Consider the following 21,895-nt stretch of genomic DNA (forward strand, 5'->3'; position numbering starts at 1 on the left):
AAAGGTTGTCACATAGAGGAGGGCCAGGATCTCTTCTCGATCGTCCCACAGTGCAGGACACGGAATAATGGGCTCAAGTTGCAGGAAGCCAGATTTCGACTGGACATCAGGAAAAACTTCCTAACTGTTAGAGCCATACGACAATGGAACCAATTACCTAGAGAGGTAGTGGGCTCTCCGACACTGGAGGCATTCAAGAGGTGGCAGGACAGCCATCTGCCGGGAATGCTTTGATTTGGATTCCTGCATTGAGCAGGGGGTTGGACTAGATGGCCTTGTAGACCCCTTCCAACTCTACTATTCTGTGATTCAAAGGCAACCCCACATATAATGCATTCCAGTAATCCAGCCTAGAGGTTACCAGAGTATAGACAACTGACGTTTGGGTTTCCCTACCCAGGTAGGGGCACAGCTGGGCCACTAGTCAAAGCTGATGGAAGGCACTCCTTCAGAAGGAGTATGACCCCATCCAGAGCAGGCTACATCCCATCCATCCGGTCTAGGGAATCGTTCATTAACAGTGCCTCAGTCTTGCCTGAATTATCAGCTGTCATCCAGTCCATTATTGAGGCAAGACATCGAGCACATCTGCTGCCACACCTGCAGATGTAAAGGAGCAGAGCTGTGTGTCATCAGCATAATGCTGACAATGAACTCCAAAAACCCCAATGACTCCACTCGGCAGTTTCACGTAGATGCTGAAAAGGGGCAACGTATCAAGTGGCAACACAGAATTCTGTATCAGGAGCCCTGAGGTTCAGACACCTGATTTCATCCCCCCTGTGCCGCTGTTCAGAGGGCAGATCAACAATCAGTTCAAGCCAGGACACTAAGAATCATGTGATTCAAGAAAGGCATACCAGCTGCTGTTTAGCTCCACTATGCCAGGGCACACCAAAGAGTATTGCAAACGTCCCTCAGAGCAGGGAGGCCCTGTGCAGCAAGTGAACAAAGCCTCTCAATTCTGATAAAAGATTTCCATGGAATTGGGAAAAGGGACTTTTGGCCCAAGCCCACTAATACGTGTAGATACAATCCAGCAGTGCGTTCATATCACAAACTCAAGCTAAATTATAATCAGACAAATCTTGGGAGTTGTATTTATGTGAGGATGGCTTTAAAATAGTAGACAAATTTGTGGAGGCTAAGGCTATCAGTGGCTACTGGTCATATAGAGGAGGGCCGGGATCTCTTCTTGATCGTCCCACAGTGCAGGACACGGAATAATGGGCTCAAGTTGCAGGAAGCCAGATTGCGCCTGGACATCAGGAAAAACTTCCTAACTGTTAGAGCCATACGACAATGCAACCAATTACCTAGAGAGGTGGTGGGCTCTCCGACACTGGAGGCATTCAAGAGGCAGCTGGACAGCCATCTGTCGGGAATGCTTTGATTTGGATTCCTGCATTGAGCAGGGGGTTGGACTGGATGGCCTTGTAGGCCCCTTCCAACTCTACTATTCTATGATTCTATGATGTCTGCGCTCTGCCTCCACTGTCAGAGGTAGCGTGCCTCTAAATACTAGTTACTGGGAATGGCAAGAAGGAAGAGGGCTACTGTGAAAACAAGATGCTGGACTAGATGGGCCTTAGCCCATCTAGCCACCTTAGGGTTGATCCAGCAGGCTCTCCCTATGTTCTTAAAAGGCTAAGGAGTCACAATTCTTGTATCATTCATGGAGTTCTTTGGGAAGGGAAATTCCATTAGCTAAGCCAGTTTGGCTATGAATATGTACCTGAACATTTTTTTTAAAATGCAGCATTTACACAGCATATGTTCAAGTACCTAAAGGACATAAAATAACTCTTGCAAAATAGATCTTAGAAGAACCATGTAAGATAGGCCAAAAGTATCCACATATTCACAACTGGTGGAAGGGGGTATAAGGAAATTTGAAGCTGAGAAAGGCAGTGGCTTGTCCAAGGCAACTCTGTCTTAGTTAAACCTGTGGCTCACACAAGCGTTGAACTGGGGACTTCCCAACTGCCATGGCTCCTTTCTGACTGCCATTTCCAAGGAAAGAGTTAGCTTTAACTCAAGCGGCTTCATTCGTCTCTTGTTTCATATTACTTTTCTCACTTACATGAGCTGCTACTAATCCCACAGGATGCCCTACACAACTTTCTCCATTCTCCAAGGCCTCCTCTTTCCACAGATAACTCATCATGCAAATATAGAAGCAAACCCAGAGATGCCTACTCCTAGAGCCACTGATCTGGATAGATCATCAGCCCAAGACATTAGCTAAGCAAGGTGGCTGCCAAGACATTGTATGGTTTAATCCTCTCCTTGCTGCTTCATGTAATCAATACCTGGCAGGTGTAAACTTTGGCACGGCCAAGTTTAAAGATTTTTGGAAAGGTCAGCAAGATTTCATTTCCCTCGCAGATTCACGCTCTCCCCCAAGCAAAGATTTAAAAATGAGACCAGTTAAGTGGTAAAAAGGCATGAATGGAATATAAGAGCTGAGAGCAAAAAACCAGGGCTGACAAACACCCGATTGAACAAAGGTCGGTGGAAGAGCTGCAGGGTTAGGTGTAAGAATCCAGCCAGTCAACAAGGAAAAGGACTAAGGGAAAAAACCACACCAGAGATCAGAATAGCACAGCAGCTGAGAACAAGCTGTGGCCCTGGGTTCAAACTTCAATTGTAAATCTGCTGGCAATCGCAGAACTGCAAGAGTAGAACCACTGAAGCCATAACCTCTAGTTCATTAGCTCCAGGACTCACGGGTAATCCATAACATGCATACAAGCTTCAGTCATAGAGTTTAATTGTTTGTTGCATTTATACCCAGTTCTTTTTCCAAGAATGCCTGGGTCCCTAAAGCCATCACCTACCCTGGAAACAGACAGGCCAAATGAGCATTCTTTGGCCCTTAAATGGCAAAACTGCCATCTGTGTTCATGGCTCAGCATAAACAACCAGCATGAATCCACACAATTAGATGCTTTACATACTTTAAGATATGCAGATGATACCATACTACTAGCAGAAACCAGTAACGATTTGAAACGAATGCTGAAGAAAGTTATAGAGGAAAGCACAAAAGCAGGACTACAGCTGAACATCAAGAAGACTAAAGTATTGACAATAGAAGATTTATGTAACTTTAAAGTTGACAATGAGGATATTGAACTTGTCAAGGATTATCAATACCTCGGCACAGTCATTAACCAAAAGCAAGACAATAGTCAAGAAATCAGAAGAAGGCTAGGACCGAGGAAGGCAGCTATGAGAGAACTAGAAAAGGTCCTCAAATGCAAAGATGTATCACTGAACACTAAAGTCAGGATCATTCAGACCATGGTATTCCCGATCTCTATGTATGGGTGTGAAAGTTGGACACTGAAAAAAGCAGTTAAGAGAAAAATTAACTCATTTGAAATGTGGTGGAGGAGAGCTTTGCGGATACCACGGAGCACGAAAAAGACAAATAATTGGGTGTTAGAACAAATTAAACCAGAACTGTCACTATCTATTTTTTTAATTTAATTATTATTTGATTTATATCCCGCCCTTCCTCTCAGAAGGAGCCCAGGGTGGCACTAGAAGCTAAAATGATGAAACTGAGGTTATCATACTTTGGACACATCATGAGAAGACAATAATGCTGGGAAAAACAGAAGGCAGTAGAAAAAGAGGAAGGCCAAACAAGAGATGGATTGATTCCATAAAGGAAGCCACAGACCTGAACTTACAAGATCTGAACAGGATGGTTCACGACTGATGCTCTTGGAGGTCGCTGATTCATAGGGTCGCCATAAGTTGAAATCGACTTGAAGGCACATAACAAACTTTCCATTTCCCTGAAAGCCAACCTGGTCCAGAATATTGGAACCTATGGACTACTCGTGTGGTCTTGGACTAGACACTCTCTTTGCCTAAATGCATCTTCTGTACAATGGAACACTGACCAACTTTACAGAGTCATTGTAAGGGTCAATAAAATGAAGACTACAAAGCAAATCTGCACAGCAGAAGTCCTATAATTATTTTTGAGTAGTAGCATCTCAGTTTCTCCCGCTTCCACCTCAACGTTGAGCATTTCTAACTTAATTCTTCCTTATAAAGGAGCCATGCTAACAGAGCACACCTCAATACTATAGCATTGTTGAAGCTAAGCAGGCGTTGACCCGACCAGGGCTTGGACGGGAGACGGCTGGATACTTGGAGCACAAATATGGACTTGAGGCAACAGTTAAACAAAGCAATGCCTTTATCGTAATAATTCCTTGCTAGTCCTAAAATTTTCAGGTCACATGACCCTTTATAATGATAGCATTTAAAACTTCAAAAAATCCATTATTACTAAATTAATTAAGCAACTTCTCCCAGAGAAAGGCCAGATTCAGTGAAGGCATTTCTCTATATTTCTTCTGTCACATTTTTTTTCCTTCCATCACCCCTACCATTTTACACAGACCCCATCCTGGGTTATCACCAGATTATCTACCATAGTATCTGAAGCCCAGAGTTGTTAGAACTATGTACTAACTAGCTCCCAATTCCCTTGCGCATCAACAGTCAGATATGCTCCTACAGCCCTGACAACTGACCAGCACACACTGGGGAGCCTCACAAGGAGTATCTGTCTCTTATAGACAGCCTGGTAGGAGAAAGTGTGTCATGATCCCACAGCTGTCTGAAGACCAGGCAGCCATGAAGAGACCAGAGATTTGAGTTGAAGACAGAGATAGAGTGCACAACAGCTTCTATCCCAAGACTTGGAGAAAGCGAGAAAGACTTCAGTGAAGTGCACATATTGTGGTCACTGTAGCTCAAGAACTGCGCTGGAAAGGGGTTCAAAGGAAAAGGAACAACCATGACAACATGGCTAGAAGACGATACCTACGGGGGGAAAGAAACCTGAAAGTGGTTTGGGTGTCCAGTCCAGGAAACAGAAAACTGAAGATATGAGTAAGCCTCTCATATAATATGGGGGGGGGGGGAGAAAGAGTTAACTGTTGACCCTGTACAAATAGCAATGGGTTTAAACAAGAATAACTGATTTGCTTTAAATGTAAGGAGAAACAGCCTACGCAGAATTAATTGGTAAAGCTATTTCCTGGGCACTACCATCTCAGATTGTGCTGTCAATGCTTGAATGCTTGCCCCACATAAAACCCCTTCAGTGCATAATAAACTAGGATGGTCCAGGAGAAGAGTTCAAGGTTCAACCTACTGTTCTTCCAAGTGTGTTGGTTGCTACATCCAGGGAGGTGTTTTTTTCCCTCCCCATAGGAAAGCGTTCACATAGACAAACTGTCACCTGCATCCTGAAACTGTACAGTTCAGCACCACCCAGGAATCTTCTTCCTCAGCTGTTTTGCCCCCCAGGAAAAGGATAAGACAGATACTAATCAAGAGAACTGGATGCCTTGCTGTGACTCCAAAATCCACAGTTGGGTAAAAACATGTTAGGACCAACCATAAATATCACAAACGTGTGGCAAGCTTCCAGGTTCTCCAGAACGCTACATCAAGCAAGATGTTACACAAAGCAGGGGATGAGTGGCAACAAGGAGAAAACAAACAAAAGAGTACAAAAAAGAGTCCGGGTGTTGTAGGCATGATATTTGCTTGTAGACTTAACCAGGGATTAATTTAGACTGTATACGAGGGAAACTGATGTTATACAATGCAGGGGGTGGGCAGCTATGGAAAAATAAAAGAGTACAAACATTAGGCAGGACGTTGTAGCCATGCTAAGTCTTCTTCCCTAATGAAGAGGTCTAAAGAACTCTGCTTCATTGCCTGCCTGGAGCTTTATCTTACGGACTAAGATCACTACCTGGGGGGGGGGGGGCTTGCGGTATGCACGTCTCGCTGTAAGGGATAGGAGAAGACTAGGTGATCCTTCTAGATCTGCTGTTCTGTGAACCATTCAGGAGATTCAAGGCTGAGAGCTATATCCACAAAACAAGACTAAAAAGCACACGTTGTATAGAAGGCACTCTGGGACATACCACCTTAGCATGGCAATTAAACAGAAATAAAAGTGACTGGCAGCATCAACAGCTGGTCAGACACAAATTAATTACTCAGTTCTTGAAATTTAGCAACAATGCATACTGAAGTTCTTCTCACTAAAAAAAAATCAGTGGTGGGCTAGCACGCCAGAAACAACTCTAAAATCAAGGCCAGTGAGCAGTGGTGTCGGAGCCAAGATTGCACTTGCTAGATGCACCAGTTCAGGCATATCCCATGAAATGCTGTCTGAACAGCATCTGTTTGGCTGTTGAATGGGTTCCCAGAGGCACACAGAGAAGACCGTCACACTGAGCGCTTTCTGATTTCAAGTACTCTGCCAGGATTGCCCAAATGACCTAACAGAGGCAGCACCAAGTGTAGGATTCCTGCACACGCAAGAGACACCCCGAGAGTGCTTTGTGTCCTCGATGTATACCGACAGTCCACTAGAAACAAGAAACAATAGCAGCAGGAGAGTTGAGTGCACACACAATAAAGGTATACAATGCCCTAGTACAATACCCACACACACACACACAGCTGTACAACTACATTTTGGTTTTCACAAGCAAGTCAGTAAACAGAGGCCTTCATCTTTCTTGCCAACTGCATGGGCAGAGGTCCAGGGAAAAAAAGGGGGGAGGGGAAAAACAGGGCCTACTCAGTACCAAGCTGTTTCTCACTTCCTGACCCCATATTCTCAAATAAACATTTGAAACCCAGAAAGGGAAAACTTGCTTGATTGGTTGGCTGGAAAGAGCTATACTGTTGCCCTGCATGCGACTTGCAGACATGGGACAACTTTTGTTAAGTCCCCCCTAATTATGACAAGAGCAGTTTCAGGAAAGCACAAAGATTAACAGGTGCAAAGAATGTGGTTACTTAGCAACAAGCAGCCACTGCCCCACGGCCAGCCCAGAGTGTCCCATATCAGAAGGGCCCCTCCTCCAATTGCCAGTTCCCATTGTTTTGCAGAGTTTCATGAAATGAAATCAGATCAGGAAAGGAAACCAGCTTGAGGGCTTCTGAGTGTTTCAGCCAATCTAGTCCAGCAGATAAAGAGCCAGCCTTGGACCTGTGAGACCTGGGCATTCATGTTAGGATTTTAAAAAAAAAAAAATGGCTACAGTCAGTGTACTCTCACTGACAGCTAAAAATGGAACCACCGTGTGTGGGGTATACCCCCCGCAAAAAAATTCCAGATGTTGGTAACAAACAAGGAATGGCTACTCAAGCCTGCCCTGCTTGTGAGCTTCCCAGGAACATCTGGTCCAGCAAGAGGGGCTCATGTTAAAGTCACACCTCTGTCACCGCACTTCCAATCTATGAAACAGGAATGTGGCCTACCTCAGATATCAGGAAGGTGAACACAATAAAAGACTGTAAATTGCAAACACGCAATTTACAAATGATAAGAGACAGTTGTAATAATAGTGTTGTTGGGTATGCAGTGCGGACCAGAGGTGGCCATTTTTAGAAGTGTGCATCAGTGGCTCAATGAGGGTGGTTAATCTGGACACGTGTGACCCAGGTTCCACTCTGTACAAGTAGTTTTTTTTTTTAAAGGCTTTATTTAATATCAAGCAACATTTTTATATAACACAAAGGAGTCATTGCATGACGACTGATGCTCCTATACACCATCCCATCCACACACACTTGCTGGCCACAGAGTGGCCTTTGGTACCCGCTCTCACTTCAACTTGCATCATGGGAGCTTTGCAGGGATGAGTAATATACTCAGAGCACCTGAGAAAACAGTCCACACATACAGCACACCACCATAAAGTGCATGCTCCAGGATCTACAAAATCTGGGACCTTAGCTTTGATTTCTAGCAGTGATTTCGATTCCACCATGTGAAGTCTGCTACAGATATGCGCCCTTGACACTTTACTAGGCAGAAAGCCCACAGAGCAGTGCTCAGTGGGGTTTTTAGTGACTAGGGTGGGTGAGAGGCATGTCTTTATAAAACTCATCTATCCTTCCTCACAGCTCTCATCCCTCTGCCCCAAAAATTCTCATTCAACCCATCAAAAAAAGTAAAAATAAAAAATGTTCTAATCTGAATAAATTTAAAAACCCAAAAAGCTCACCAGAGTTAAGCATTGATATTATGTGGAGGAATTTAACTTTTAATTTTCCAGTCAGAGAATCCCAGTTGTATGACCCTAACTGAAAAAGCTGCTCCTTCACCCCTCACCTCTAAGAGTGATAGAAATCAAAACATCCCCCTACTGTAAGTCAACAGTGAGCATTGCTAAGAGTTGTTGAGGATGGTATGAGGAAACCAGCTGCATTTTCAGTGCACCCGTATGTTCAGATAGTTGGCAGTACCATATGCCAATGCCTTCCCCAAGCAGAAATATTGCCAAAGAGCACCAGGCTCAGGTCTGGAAAAAGCTTGGGGTGTGTGAGAGCTTACCTCTCAGAGGAGAGGACAGCATTATGAGCGCCAAAGAGGAGAAAGCAGTCCTTTTCCCCAACAGATTAAGACATTAGTTCAGAATTAGTTGAGCTCTTTTAGCTTGCACAACACTCCCCTATCACACAGACACCCCCCCCCAAAGCCTTGGTTTTGCACCCTGAATGCTTTTGGGGAGAAGCAAGGAATACCATAGCTCTCCTTTCTGGCTGACCAAATTCTCATCACTCCTGGAAAGCAGTACCCAGGATTTTAAGGACTGCAACATTCCCCATTTCTTAACCAAGAACTTGTACACCTCAAAAATTGGGTCAATGAGTCAGATTAAACACATTTAAATATTTAAGTAAGAGCCACAGGTGACCGAAGATCCCCAGCTCTTCAGGCTATTGTGCTTTTTAACCAGTCAAACCTTTTGCATTTAGTACATTACCTTGGATTGCCAAATGTATTTGCCTCCAAAACTATTTTTTTTATTGTTATATCCCACCTTTCCTCCAAAAGGCTCAAGGGGGCACACAAATATGGTTCTCCCCTTCCCGGTTTTATCCTCACAACACCCCTGTGAGGTAGGTTAGGCTGATGGACAGTGATTGGCCCAAGGTCGCCCAGTGAGCTTCACAGCCGAGCAGGGATTTGAACCCTGGTCTCCCAGGTCCCAGTCTGACACTAACCACTCACTACACCACACTGGCTCTTTGCAATGTGCTTGCCAATCCAGAATTCAGCCTCTTTTGATCTTGCCTGATGACCAAGAGATGTGTATAGCATGAAAACATGTTTCCTTCTAAATAGGACCATTTAAAAACAAAACACACAACACCCCCCCATGCAATTTCATTTCACCTTGTTGCTCCCTTGTTCTCTAAATCAACTGTGGAAATATCACATTAAGATCTACTATGGGCACAACCCTGCCTAGAGTCCTCTCCCCTAATTAATGACAGCCAAGGGTACACAGCACTTGGATAAAGTGCTGTTCTGGCCCTGGGGCTTTCGGATTAATGATCAACTTGAGGCCCCCCAATTACCACTGATAGAACAATGGTGCAGCTTATAAGATCTGGCAGATGTAGTCCCGCCTTACGGGGCACCCACAATGATGTGTGTCTACACGTTTCCCCGCCTCAAATGTTATTTCCACACACACAAGCTTCTAGTGGCTCAAACCTCACCATATCGTTGGTCACCGTGTGTGATCATCAAGCAGAGCCCCTAATTTATTAACACATACCAGCTCTGGGGCTGGCAAAGCTATTTGATATCCACAGTCTGTGAATGCAAGGAACAGTCTTACCAAAACCACTCAGCATCATTATGTGAACCATGGGAAAAGCCACCATAATAGCAACAGGGCAAGAACACAGAAAAACTTCAAGGCCTCACTTTCATGAATAGGCCTTTCAGGAGTCTCTTTTTAGCGAGCTCAGCTGTTTCCCCCCCCCTCATCTCTCCAACTCCCTCTGTACTTCCCCCCTTCTTGACACAGCTACACTAGTGATAACAGAAGCCAAGCCAGTGAGCTTTGCAATCAGTTACTGGACTTACAGGATGTTACCTCTAAAGTTTCATAGGCAGTGAAACACAATCCAGAGACCCTAAGAAAACAGATACAAACACTTCCAGGAGACAGGTAATCTAACCTGAGTAAAACTTACTAGTATAAAGCTCTTTTTATAATTCCCACTACTAGCCCAGAACTCTTGTTAACTCACAGGCTAGGTGATGTCCTCTTACGAAAGAACAGCTCCCTAAATGCCTCCCTGTGTCCACTTGGAGAGGGCAGCTTGCTTATGTTACAGACAACTTCAAAAGCTTTAGAGGCTTAGAGAAGGCAAACCACACACTGTAACAAAAGCATAATTGGTGTAAGGGCTCTGAACAGAACAGCATGGTGAGAAGGAACTAGCACAAACTATTTTGCTTTAATTCTATTTTAAATGTTTTTTTAGTGCACTGGATCTGTTTAAGAAATAAGTCCGAGTGACTCAGTTCAGAGCTATTTAATTCCAATACCAACACATACTACAAGCAGCAAGCTCGCTAATTCATCTGCTCCACAAGTCCAAACTTTTCCACTAGTCCTTATCAGCGCCACCTCCTATTCTGCTGCACCCAAGACAATCTGTAGCGTTACGACTTTAGCTCAGAACCTGCTCAGTCCCTACCGCTCATCCTCCCGTGACCAGGTTTGTGAGCACTACAGAATAAACCCTCAAGATGCCCCCTCTTTCTCACTCTGACAAAGCAATGCCCACACCACACAATACATAATCCAAACTCTAATTCTCACTGTCATTGGAGATGATAGGATGTTAAGATAATACAGGCATTACAGGCAGCTTCCAGCCCCAAGTGATGTGAAGAATGACTTCCATTTTGTGTTCACATCTCTGCTTACCAAATGACAACAGTCTGATGCCACCCATCATATCCTGTATGCAATCCTCTCAAAAGTTATCACCTACTGACCAGTCAGTCAGTGGTCAGACCCAGCATGTTAATTCTTAATGCATCACTAATAAAACTGCTGAGTGAAAATACTGTATGATCTAGCCAGGTTTCAACCCATCTAGTAAAGACTATTACAGCATCATGTATTTTGAGACTAATTTACAATTTCTGGTCACAAAAAGCATATTGTTTATAAAGTTAAAAAATATCACTCAACTTGAGGTGTATAACTGTTTGAGAGCGGTGTCCTATCCAGAGACTTTTCTATTCCATTTTTTTAAAATGGATTTCATATCTTGGAAATCTGATTAATGCATTAATTGCACTCATTCAATTCTTGCTTTTAGCTCTACTGGTTAATTAAGCTTGATCCACACAAACATGCCCTTACTATAAAGAAAAACTTGCAAAGGCCCTGTGTGTTGCAAGCTGTTTTAAGCCAATTCATATTAGGCTGTTCCAGCCCCAAATAACCATTTTAATGATATTATAAGTAGATGTGGCACTCTTTGAAGTCTGTTACAAGACTAAGCTTCAATAGTCTATGCAATCAAATTGACAAAGCAACAATGAAACAGTGAATATAAAATCAAAGCCAGACCCTTCCACACAAGAACGGATCTTAGCACAGCCTAGTAAGTTTATTTCTAAAAGCCACAAGGTGATATCATTTACACACAGCAGATATCACATAAGCAATTAATCAGCAACCACGCAACTCATTAATCACAGATTTAAAATATGAATTTTTAATCAGAGCTGTCCCTCTGCGAAATGGTGTTCAATGCTTATGATATTATTGTAAAGAGACTGTTCCTCACTACTCAGATAATAAAGTTAAGATTTGAAACATTGCATGTTATTTGCTTGTGTTTGGCCAAGCAAAGTGGACTTAAATGATTTATTTAAAATAATTTAAATTAAAAATACCAAAGAAATCCCTGCTTGGGCAGGTAACGGCTTCAAAAGGTCGATCTGTTCTAAAAGACAAACAAAGATTTGTTTAATTGGTTGGTAGCTCTAAAGTATACCTATGCAAATTCCAGCTCATTTAAAAAATCAACATTTTCAAAATGGGATACGCAGGCTTCAGTGTTTATGATAGTTATTTGTAACAGGCATTATGAATACTTTGGGGTTTTCTGCAGCTACCGATTAACATGGCTATTTTCCTGCAAAAATAAAAATAAAGACTGGATTGCAAAGCATGAGTCACCCAGGCGGAGAGTTAAGAGCAGGATCTTGTGTCACCACAGTCGACCATAGCACCGTAAGACGGAGGGGGAGAGAAAAATCTGAACATTAATTCTGAAACACCTCGACTGTGACGAAGCCTTCAAAGGACGTTTCACACAAATGACTCCTCCCCCAACCTCACCAACTCCCAAACCATCACCCTTCCCAGCTTTGCAGCTGTTCCAAAGTTGAGAAAAAATGCAAAAACAAGTATTCTACCAGGTTTCCAAGCTTTGCATTCTGACTGGGGAGGTTTCCGCAGTTGCCCACCCTATAATAAGTTATAGATAAGTTATCTTTCAGTAAACTTTTTCCTACCCCCTGCCTCATTTGCCCATTCCAATACTTCACCATAACACCGCCTTTGAAGCTGGACAGAGAGTCTCTTGGCTTCAAAGCAGAAAGTCAGTTGTTTGTTTTAAATGCCTAGGGCAGTGGTTATTAACCTGGGGTGCAAGACACATTTTCTAGGGGTGCGAGGCCCAACCAAAGATTTTGGAAAACTGTCATTTATCTTAACTAAGTTAGGCTAAAACACACATTAAAACAAAATAAAATTAAAAATGAACGGTATTTTTTCAGGAGGTGCGAGAGCATATTTTGGAAATCCAAGGGGTGCTGGCAGTGGAAAAGGTTAAGAACCACTGGCCTAGTGTATACCCCGAGAGCTTTGAAAACCGGAAATAAGTCAAGTCTATACATACCTAAGAGTTTGTCAGTTTGGCAAGCATTGGACAGCTGTTAAATGCTGGGGTTAAGCACGGTTGTTTGGGGGGGGTATTGCATAATATTTTATATTCATACTTTGCTTATGCAATTCACAGTATGGGTTAAAAATGGATGTGCAAAAAGCTTTTGCTTTAATTAATACAGGTAGCAGTTTTAATGTCAGACTAGGAACAGGGAGATCTGTGTTTATTTTATTTAACAAAATTTATACTCTGCTTGATTGTAAATACCTCTAGCCGGTTTACAAAAAATTAAAAATCAATAAAACAGTTAAGCAATTAAAAACATTTTTAAAACAGCAACAGACTAAAAAGATTAACACACATCAACATCTATGGGCCTAGATACGCTTGCCTAAACAAAAAAGTTTTAAGCAGGTGCTAAAAAGAATATGGCAAAGGTGCCTGCCTGATGTCAACAGGCAGTGCTGGGTTCACATCCACACACACTGGCCTTGGGTCAGCCACCATCTCTCAGCTCAGCCTACCTCACAAAGTTGTTGTGAGGATAAAATGAGGAAGCTCTTGTATGTTGCCTTGAGCTCCTTGGCGAAACACAGGATATAAATGTAACAAAAAGCTTGGGCAATGCAGCAGCAACCACTGATCATGCTAGACTCTGTTCTAGGTTCTCACAAGGGCAGTAAACATGTTTCTGGGCTACATATTTTACCACTTGAGACTACAGATGCGACTCACATGACTATATGGCTCCCCAAACAAAAGATTCCCTTCACAAAAAAAAAAACTAGCATGTCACAGAGAAGAGTTCTAGTCTACCTTCTCTCTAAAATACTAGCTTTCTATGTGGAGAGATTTTTCCTCTTCTTCTTTTGGTACCTAGGAACATCCGGTCATGCAAGCCCCCACTTCCAGTCTGAAATGAACCACTCAGACACATACTTACCAATTCAGTGAGCACTAGGCCTCAGTCTGTATTGTTGTTGTTATGTGCCTCCAAGTCGACTACGACTTATGGCGACCCTATGAATTAGTAACCTCCAAGAGCATCGGTCATGAACCACCCTGTTCAGATCGGCTTCCTTTATGGAATCAGTCCATCTCTTGTTTGGCCTTCCTCTTTTTCTACTCCCTTCTGTTTTTCCCAGTTAGGAAACTCTTAAACTCATATATGATGGAGGCAGCCATCCACTCCACTCAAGGCACCTTATGCACAATTCCTTAGAAGTAAGCTCATTGAAGGGGGGAAAAAAACCTTAGCTCAGTGGCAGAACACATGCTTTCCGTGCAGCAGGTCCCAGGTTCAACCCCTGGCATCTCCAAGCAGGACTGGGAGTGCCTCCAGCCGAAAACCTTGCAGAGCTTTTGCCACTTTGTCTAGACAATACTGAACTAAATGGACCAACAGCCGCTTCCTATGTTCCCACTTCAGTGAGACATCCTTAAGAGATGGAGCAAGGGATTAGGCTTCACAACTATAAACTGTGTTTTATGCTTATATTATAGTTGATCAGCCATCCTGACCTACCACAAGTGTGTATGTAAACACTAGGGGGAATTATTACCACCATTTCATAGACCAGCTGAGTGTGACATGACCAAGGCAATCAAGCAAGTCTGTGGCATAGGTGAGGTCTGAATTCAGGTTTCCCGGGTCCACCTAAAGTCAACACAGGCTTCACACTGCCAACCCTTTCCTGTGCTCTCTTTTCAAGGCCGCAGGTATTTTATCGCAATGTTGTAGCATGTACTCCAAAAAAGGACCTAACGTTAAAGATGCCACTCCACAAATGTATCTTACACAATACAGATTTCATTGCAGAAAGATCTCTAGTAACCTGCTATTTTTTTGTAAATCGCTTAAAGGGTCTGTTTACAATCAAGTGCTGTATACATTTAGTTAAATGAAAATAAACAGTAACATTTTAAAGAGTAGCAACTAATAATTTATGCACCCTTTTATATTCTCTACTGATGATCTGTTCAGCCTTGTAGATTCACAAAGCACATTACATGTACAATCATTAATTGCTTGCCCTTGCAAAACTGTGCCTGCTCTTACCCCTTTTTCTTATAGATTTACAAGACTAAGAAATTGCAACTTCTTCAAAACTGCACCATGAGGCAATGGGATAGATGAGACGCGAGTCCACGCCTCTCATAATCCACATCCAAGCTCTCTATTCATAGGCTTCAACATGGCTACTCTTCTGGAATTTCATTCTCTATAGCTAACACTGCACAATTCTGCAAGCACAGATACATTCCCAGCTGCCGACGGAGTTCCTCACCCCCGTTTTCATATCCGAGGCCAGTTCAAGGCTGTGGAGTTCCTTCCACAACTCTCCATCTCATCACATACAGCATGGCTCAATTGCCACCGAAGTGTTAGCCCTATTCCGAGAGAATATCATCATGCACAGTGTCCGGTCTTCCGAGCTTTTAAAAACACATGCAGTGGACGCTTTTCCATTTGTTGTGCAATTCTTTTAACAGTTTTGATACTCCACAAGTGAGCAACCAGGGCTGTGGAGTCCAAGTCAGAGTCGTGGAGTCGGAAGCAATTTTGGGTGGAGTTGGGAGTCTGAGTCGGTAGAAATGTACTGACTCCGACTCCAAAATAAAAACTTTCATAGGAATTTAGGAAAGTTTTCTTGTTCAGAAATGTTAATCAAATAAATATATTTTATGTTCTATCAATCTAGCCTGATGATTCACGTGGTGGTGATGAAATGCCTTGTGCTACCATTTTACTACAGTAAATTTGTTATTACTAGTTAATATACATTTGCCATTTATGAAGGAGTTGGACAGTAGAAAAATAGAGGAGTCGGAGTTGAAGGTCTGGGGTACCGACTCCACAGCCCTGTGAGCAATGCAGTGAGTCAACAAGGCCCAAACAAGAAATCATGTGCTAGTGGAGGTTCAGACTGGGATAGTTAAGACACACTACTCCTATGTTCTACAGGTTTTTTAGTTCAACGTAGAAAATTGCTGAACTGTCATCTAGCCCAAGCTTAAAACTAATTTAAGTTGCTGCCTAAAAACCTTACTGAAAACCCACTGGGGAAGAGAGAGAAACCAAAGCCTGTCGCCACCCTGCATAGTCCAGTCATATCCCTAAGATTAACATGAGTTTGGATTGACAAGTGCCTCATTTCGCTTGTAGGACACTTCCCTTCCTTTCCTGTGCCAAGCAAACCCTTGACCCGGCAGATTGTCCTGCTCAGTCTCCAAAGCCTTCCACACAGGCCGCCCCCTTCCCAGCCCCCACGCTCCTGTACATAAACACACTCTTGTCATACACTCCATCAGCTGTTCGGGTTGCTCCGCCCAAGCCTCAGTTTCCGGGTAGTAACAGAACAGCCAATCGGCTGACTTGCAGGCTCTGCCCGAGGCCTTTTGCCTGCAAACACTTTACCAAAACAAGCAGTCCTTGGGTTCTTCCGGAGCAAGGAGGGAATCCAAGTGCCATACAAAAAGGGAGGGGGGCAGGGAGTAGAGAGGAACCCCTCCAGACTTCTAACTTAAAAGAGATCACACACTAAGGTCACTAATGCCAGATCTCATTAATCTATGAAAAGCATCCCAGGCAAGGCTGGAAAGGTGTTGAGAGTGAATTAAAAAAATAAATCCTTCATTAGTAACTCTGCAATGCAAGAAAGGAACTTAACAAAAAGATAGCTGGAAAACAAACTCCAGAGCTGCAATTCCTCTACAAGGGTTGAAATGCAGCACACGCACAAGCTTCTCATTTCTTTCGAAGGTTTGCACAATGTTTAGAGAAGCGTCCAAAAAAGCAACTGAATGACTCAGAGTTTCAGATCACTGTCATGCAATTACCAAGATGAGGTGTGTGTGTTTTTAACTAGACATGTTAACAGCTCATCCATGTAATACAGGACATTGGCCAACTAACCTCTCCCTCTTTGGGTTGCACGGGTGTGAGTACACAAGCCACAGATATGTTGAGAGTAAAAATGAGAGAGGGGTGGTGGGGGAACTACACCATCACCCCATCAAGCCTGTTAGAGCAGTAAGTCAACAGCTCCACACACTTTCTGTGGGGCGATGCCTTCATTCCCCATCCCATCTCAAAGTTAGATACCGGCTGTAAATCAAGATGACAGAGCAAAGGTACTTTACAAGCAGGAGAGGTTGTATCACAAGCAGCAATCACATATAACATATGGAAACTGAGGGAAGAGGTAGCTCTTCTACCAGAAATTACCACAAGCAGTCCTGGGGTCTCCCCTCCGCCTCTAGATTCCAGCTAGCGCACTTTGTTCAGAAATTAAGGCTGCCCTCCTAAACACAAAACTACACTACAATGACATCAATGGGACTTCCAAGTAAACAGAGTTAGGATTGGGTCACAGTAGCAGAGGCCTGACTGTATAGATGAAGATCTGCGCCAAGGAAGCCACAGGCAACAAAAAGACCTCTTGGTTCCTCTCTCTCTCACCCACACACACACACAGGACAAACTGGTCTACTTCACTTAAAACACCGAGTTGGGGGCCTTTTTTCGTTACCTGTTTTGTTTCTTTTGTTGAGCAGAAAGATCAGCAGCTAACCATGAACTGGAGAGGAATGCCAAGCTATTTGCTTTTCTCCTATCCACCATCAAATTAAACAGCAACACCACCACCAACAAGCCGAATGGAAGCAATTTAAAACAACCACCCTGTTTTTTGTCTCCTAAAATGCTATGATCTTCCAACATGCCAGCTACCAGCGGACAGAAAGTGGGGGAGGGCAGCAGAGAAAAAGGATATACTAGGTCACAGTGAGCCTGACTGCTCCATAATCCAGCTGCCTTTTCAAAATTTATATATAATGAGAATCTCTCCTTTTTTTGTCGTTGAACAGCTGGAGTTCTATCTAGCCTTCCCTCAAACCAGGAAAAATTAACCATCAAATGAAGTTTGTATCTGAGGGAGAATATGTCATGCATATGCAACTGAAGCCTAAGGATAAAAATAGCTTTGATTCCAGAGCAATCACCAGCCACTTCCTATTTGTTAAAAACAACATTTAAAAAGAAGAGGTCTGCAGACATTTATCAAGCATAGGGTTTTATTTTATTTTTAAAGGTACACACAGACAGTTAAGAAGGAGGTTGGGAACTGACTGTGAACAGTCAACAATTGACTGTAACAATTTCACCCCAGCAGGCCTAATCTAAACAAGTTTGTTTATCTCTGGAAACTAAATGCTATCTGTAACCCTCTCACCCTTCTACGCAGTTAATTCCTTCTCGATTAAATTCTCCTGGGGGAGGTTAACACGTTCAATAAACATCTCTGAATGCATTTCAGTTTGTTGTGTCAACGCCAACCCACCCACCCTTCCCCACCACCACCTGATAAACAGAACTATTAATAAAACAATTCTATAAGCAAATTCACTGCAGTAATTCAGAAGCTTCACACTCTCCAAATACGCATACAAGAGCAATATACCATCCTATTAGGGGCATGAACAAAATATAATCTGGATAACAAAAACAGATCCTTTAGAAAGGGATAAAGAAAAATCTACACTGAAATGTTACATAAACAAAACCAGCAGCACAAACAGGGGGGAAACGGGTGATGGATTTTGACGGCACTTCATTCCTTTTTCTCCACTATTACCACTTCAGTTAACGTTGTTCTCCTAGTACCCCAACCTGTATTAAACCCCAGTCTGTCCCCCACCAAGCTGTCATCAGAAGCTTCCCGGAAAAAAAAGACTAGAACTAGATTTGAGTAAATTGTAACACACCACCAGAAGCTGATCACTGGATTGTAACTGTCAACAACTAACCCGCTCCTCTCCCCGGCTAAATCTGGCCCACTGCCCCCAACCCACAAATAAGCATATATTAATTGTGATTGGGGAAAGGAAAGAGAGCACATTTGAAGATGTGTATGCATGAGGGGGATGTATTATTATTCAAGGATTGTCACAATACCTGAAAGGGGGAGCACTCAACTCTGGTCACAATCATTAGTGAAACAGAGAGAGAGAGAGAAAGTGACCCCCCCACTACTTACATTGTTTTCTTTAGTCTAAGATGATGTTTTGAGATTCCTCCTGAAGACAAGGGGGATTTATCTATGGGAGGAAACAAGGGGTCTTCATCACCCCAAGAGAGACTGGCTTTAGAAATAGGTCTCTCTAGACCAGAGAGGAGAGTGCCCCCCAAGTTTCTTTGGGGGGAGAGAGAGAAAGAGAAGAAATATATTTTCATTTGGAAATGGAACCTTGTTTGAAGAAAGCTAAAGGGAAAATATCTTCCATTCCCTGTCTGGGAATGGAAGGGGAGGGATGTGTTCCTGATGCGCGCACACACACACACACCCCAATATTAGGCTGAGAAGTCTCAAACAGCTCTTCCATTCTTGGCAGGGGGGGCTCTTTCTCCCAGCAGGGTTGAGTATCTCTGCCTTGAAACTGTAGGCCTCTTTCATTTAACCTGAAAATGAGATATTCCCTCAATGGTCTCCTGTTGGTTTTTTTGGGAGGGGGAAGACAACAGATTTTGCTCTGTCTAAACCTGGGGTGCCTCACCTCTGTGAGTCTCTTCTCTCCTCCTCCCCACCAATTTCCTTGAGCCCAACAAGAAAAAAAAATCACCTGAAGCTGCAAAAAATGACTACTCTCCAGGAGTTGCAAGCCTTTCTCCCTCCCTAAGATTACTGGGGAAAGGCTGATTTCTAACCCTGAAAAAAAGAATGATTCTTTTCTCTTTTTAATGAAAAAGAGGGTGGGGGGCTTTTTCTCTCAGGCGTGTCTATTCTGAGAAAGCCTTTGTACAATCCCCAATTCCAGGTGTGCATTATTCCCTCCCCCGTCATCTAGAGTTGAAGCCTTGAGGGGGGGGAGAAGAGAAGGACTATTCCCCCCTCAATGAATTAATATCCATTAATCTGTTCTCCCCAATGCAATTAGTATGCATTCATCTTCAGTAAACGGAGGATATTTCCCCCCACCATTCCAAAAGTCTCTGCTGCCACCCCATTATTTCAGGGGAGGGGGGGAGAAGAGAACGTCTCCTCTAGATCCCCCCCACTGAAGTTCTCTCTATTTACACAATAGCTTGCTCCAGTTCTTGGAGGGGGAGGAGAGAGCTCTCTTTCTCTCCCCCCCATTACAACAAAGTCTTCATTTATGTCCTCATTCCACAAGGGGGGCTGCCTCCCACCCCCATAATAAAAAGTTGGGGGGGTTCTTCCTATTTGTGTCCCACCCCACATACATCCCAGAGGGGGGATGCCCCCCTTTTACCACTCTCTCCTCCTCTTCCCCCCCCCGAAAATCCACCCTACACGTTCCAGGTAAGGATACAGCTTGACCACGTCGGTGTCCATCCGCCTCTTGCCTGGGCTGGGGGAGGACATGGTGCCCCCCCGGCCGGCGGCCCCTCCCGGGCGGAGTCTCGAGCTGCCTCTCTTGTCCTGTCAGGACCCCTTTGCGCTGGGGGGGAAGGGGGCGCTTCAGGAGGTGGGGGGGTCCGAACTCGGCTCTGCGCCTGCGCGGAGGCCTCCCCCTTCTCGCTCTTCGCCTCTGCGGCCCCTCCCTTCCCGAGCCGGCTCTTCCTGCCCGCGGGTTTCCCCCCCTCCTCCTTCTCCTCCGTCTCTTTCCTCAGCTCAGCTTCCTGACCCCCCTCAGCTTCCTGCGCCCTCCCGCTCCCGAATTGCTGCTCCTGCTCCGGCCGCTGCCTCGACTATGCCGAAGCCTCTCTCTGGACCCCTGACGTCACCCACAGTGACCTCACCGCCCAGGCGTCTCTTCATTGGACGCAGTCGGGAGTGACGCCAGGCGCGTCGCGGCACTGGGCCCGCCCCTCTTCGGCCTCCCTCCCCGCTCGGCATGCCGGGAATCGTAGTCCTCCGCCTCTGAGGCGAAGTCGGGAACGGGGGTGGGGGAGAGGAGCAAAGGCCTTGTTGAGGCTGGAAGGCGTGCCTTTGGCCTCCCACTCTGGCAGTTACGGGTTCGAGTCCCCGTTCCTCCCACCCTGTTGAGTCACACAGAGTGGCTTTTCTAATTAGAGTCATATAACTATTTATCTAAACTGCGGTTCATATTTGAGCACCAGAATGTACTCTGGATACAAAGACTCAGCTCTGGATTATCAGTGCATCTGAACATGCACAGAGGGCTTTTCACCTCACACCACATCTGCGGTTCCACAAATGGCAGGCTTGAACCCCAGTACCTGCTTCTGGAGAAAGAAAATTTGCAGCAGTCCCTAAGCTTGCTTTTAGTACCTGCTCCCACCTTTCTCTCACATATATCATGTATTAGCCGGGTGGTCATTTTCTTCAGTACTAGTCCTGATTGACTGGAGACAAGAGGGCCACTGAGCATATGCTGAGTGTAAGTGTTCTTCCCCGGCCATTTTATAAAACCTCTTCCAGTCTAGGATAAGAGCAGACTCGGAAACTCTAAATTTTATAACATTAGGCTCTGTGATCAGCCTGCCTCCAGAATCAAATTTAATAGAGGGAAAATACCAATTTGGAAACACACATTTGCTAGGTAACATGGATTTCTACCTTTGCTCCTGACTCAAAATAGAAAATAAAGTTTTAAATACATTGTTTTCAAGTCATAATTTCAAGAGAACCTTTGAATGAATTGGGGTGACTGCTTGGCCATCTTGCCGAGGGTTTCTGATGCCCAAGCCAACTGCTCAACTTAGAAACCAGTGATCTAAAACCAGTCGACTGACATTATCATAACACTGACCGGCTGCTAGGCAGGATTGGGGTGGAGGAGTGGTAATGATTCTCTGAAACTGAGATTTGGGTATTCCTTCACTCACTCCCAACAGATTATCAGAAATTGTTTAGATGCCCCATTCCTTGAGATCTCTCCAAGTGCCAATTGTCTGAGAGGTTGGATCAGGGCTTGTAAGATCAGGGCCTTCTTTGCTGTTGCCCCATAGCCGTGGAATGCAGGACTTTAGAGCGACATTAGAGGGAAGGCCTTAATATGGCATGAGACCATATGGGACCATGTGGGAAGGGGGATAATCCTTTCCCTTGTACGGTTTCTCTGATTTGAATGGTACAAAAGAAGTGCCTGTCGTCGTTGTCCCCTAATCCTCCATGGCTAATAGCTACAG

General features: G+C 44.2%; 1 protein-coding gene across 1 annotated transcript in view; it reads right to left on the bottom strand.

Annotated features, from left to right (window-relative positions):
* Window positions 1–20,508, bottom strand: part of UBE2H (ubiquitin conjugating enzyme E2 H) — a 67,058-nt gene extending 46,550 nt beyond the window's left edge. The window contains 1 exon segment of the mRNA XM_061638025.1: window positions 20,113–20,508. Coding sequence (XP_061494009.1) covers window positions 20,113–20,165 — 53 coding nt within the window. The 5' untranslated portion in view covers window positions 20,166–20,508.
* Between the last annotated feature and the right edge of the window lie 1,387 nt (window positions 20,509–21,895).

The sequence above is a fragment of the Rhineura floridana genome, chromosome 8 (genome assembly GCF_030035675.1).
Source record: "Rhineura floridana isolate rRhiFlo1 chromosome 8, rRhiFlo1.hap2, whole genome shotgun sequence".
NCBI classification, from domain to species: Eukaryota; Metazoa; Chordata; class Lepidosauria; order Squamata; family Rhineuridae; genus Rhineura; species Rhineura floridana.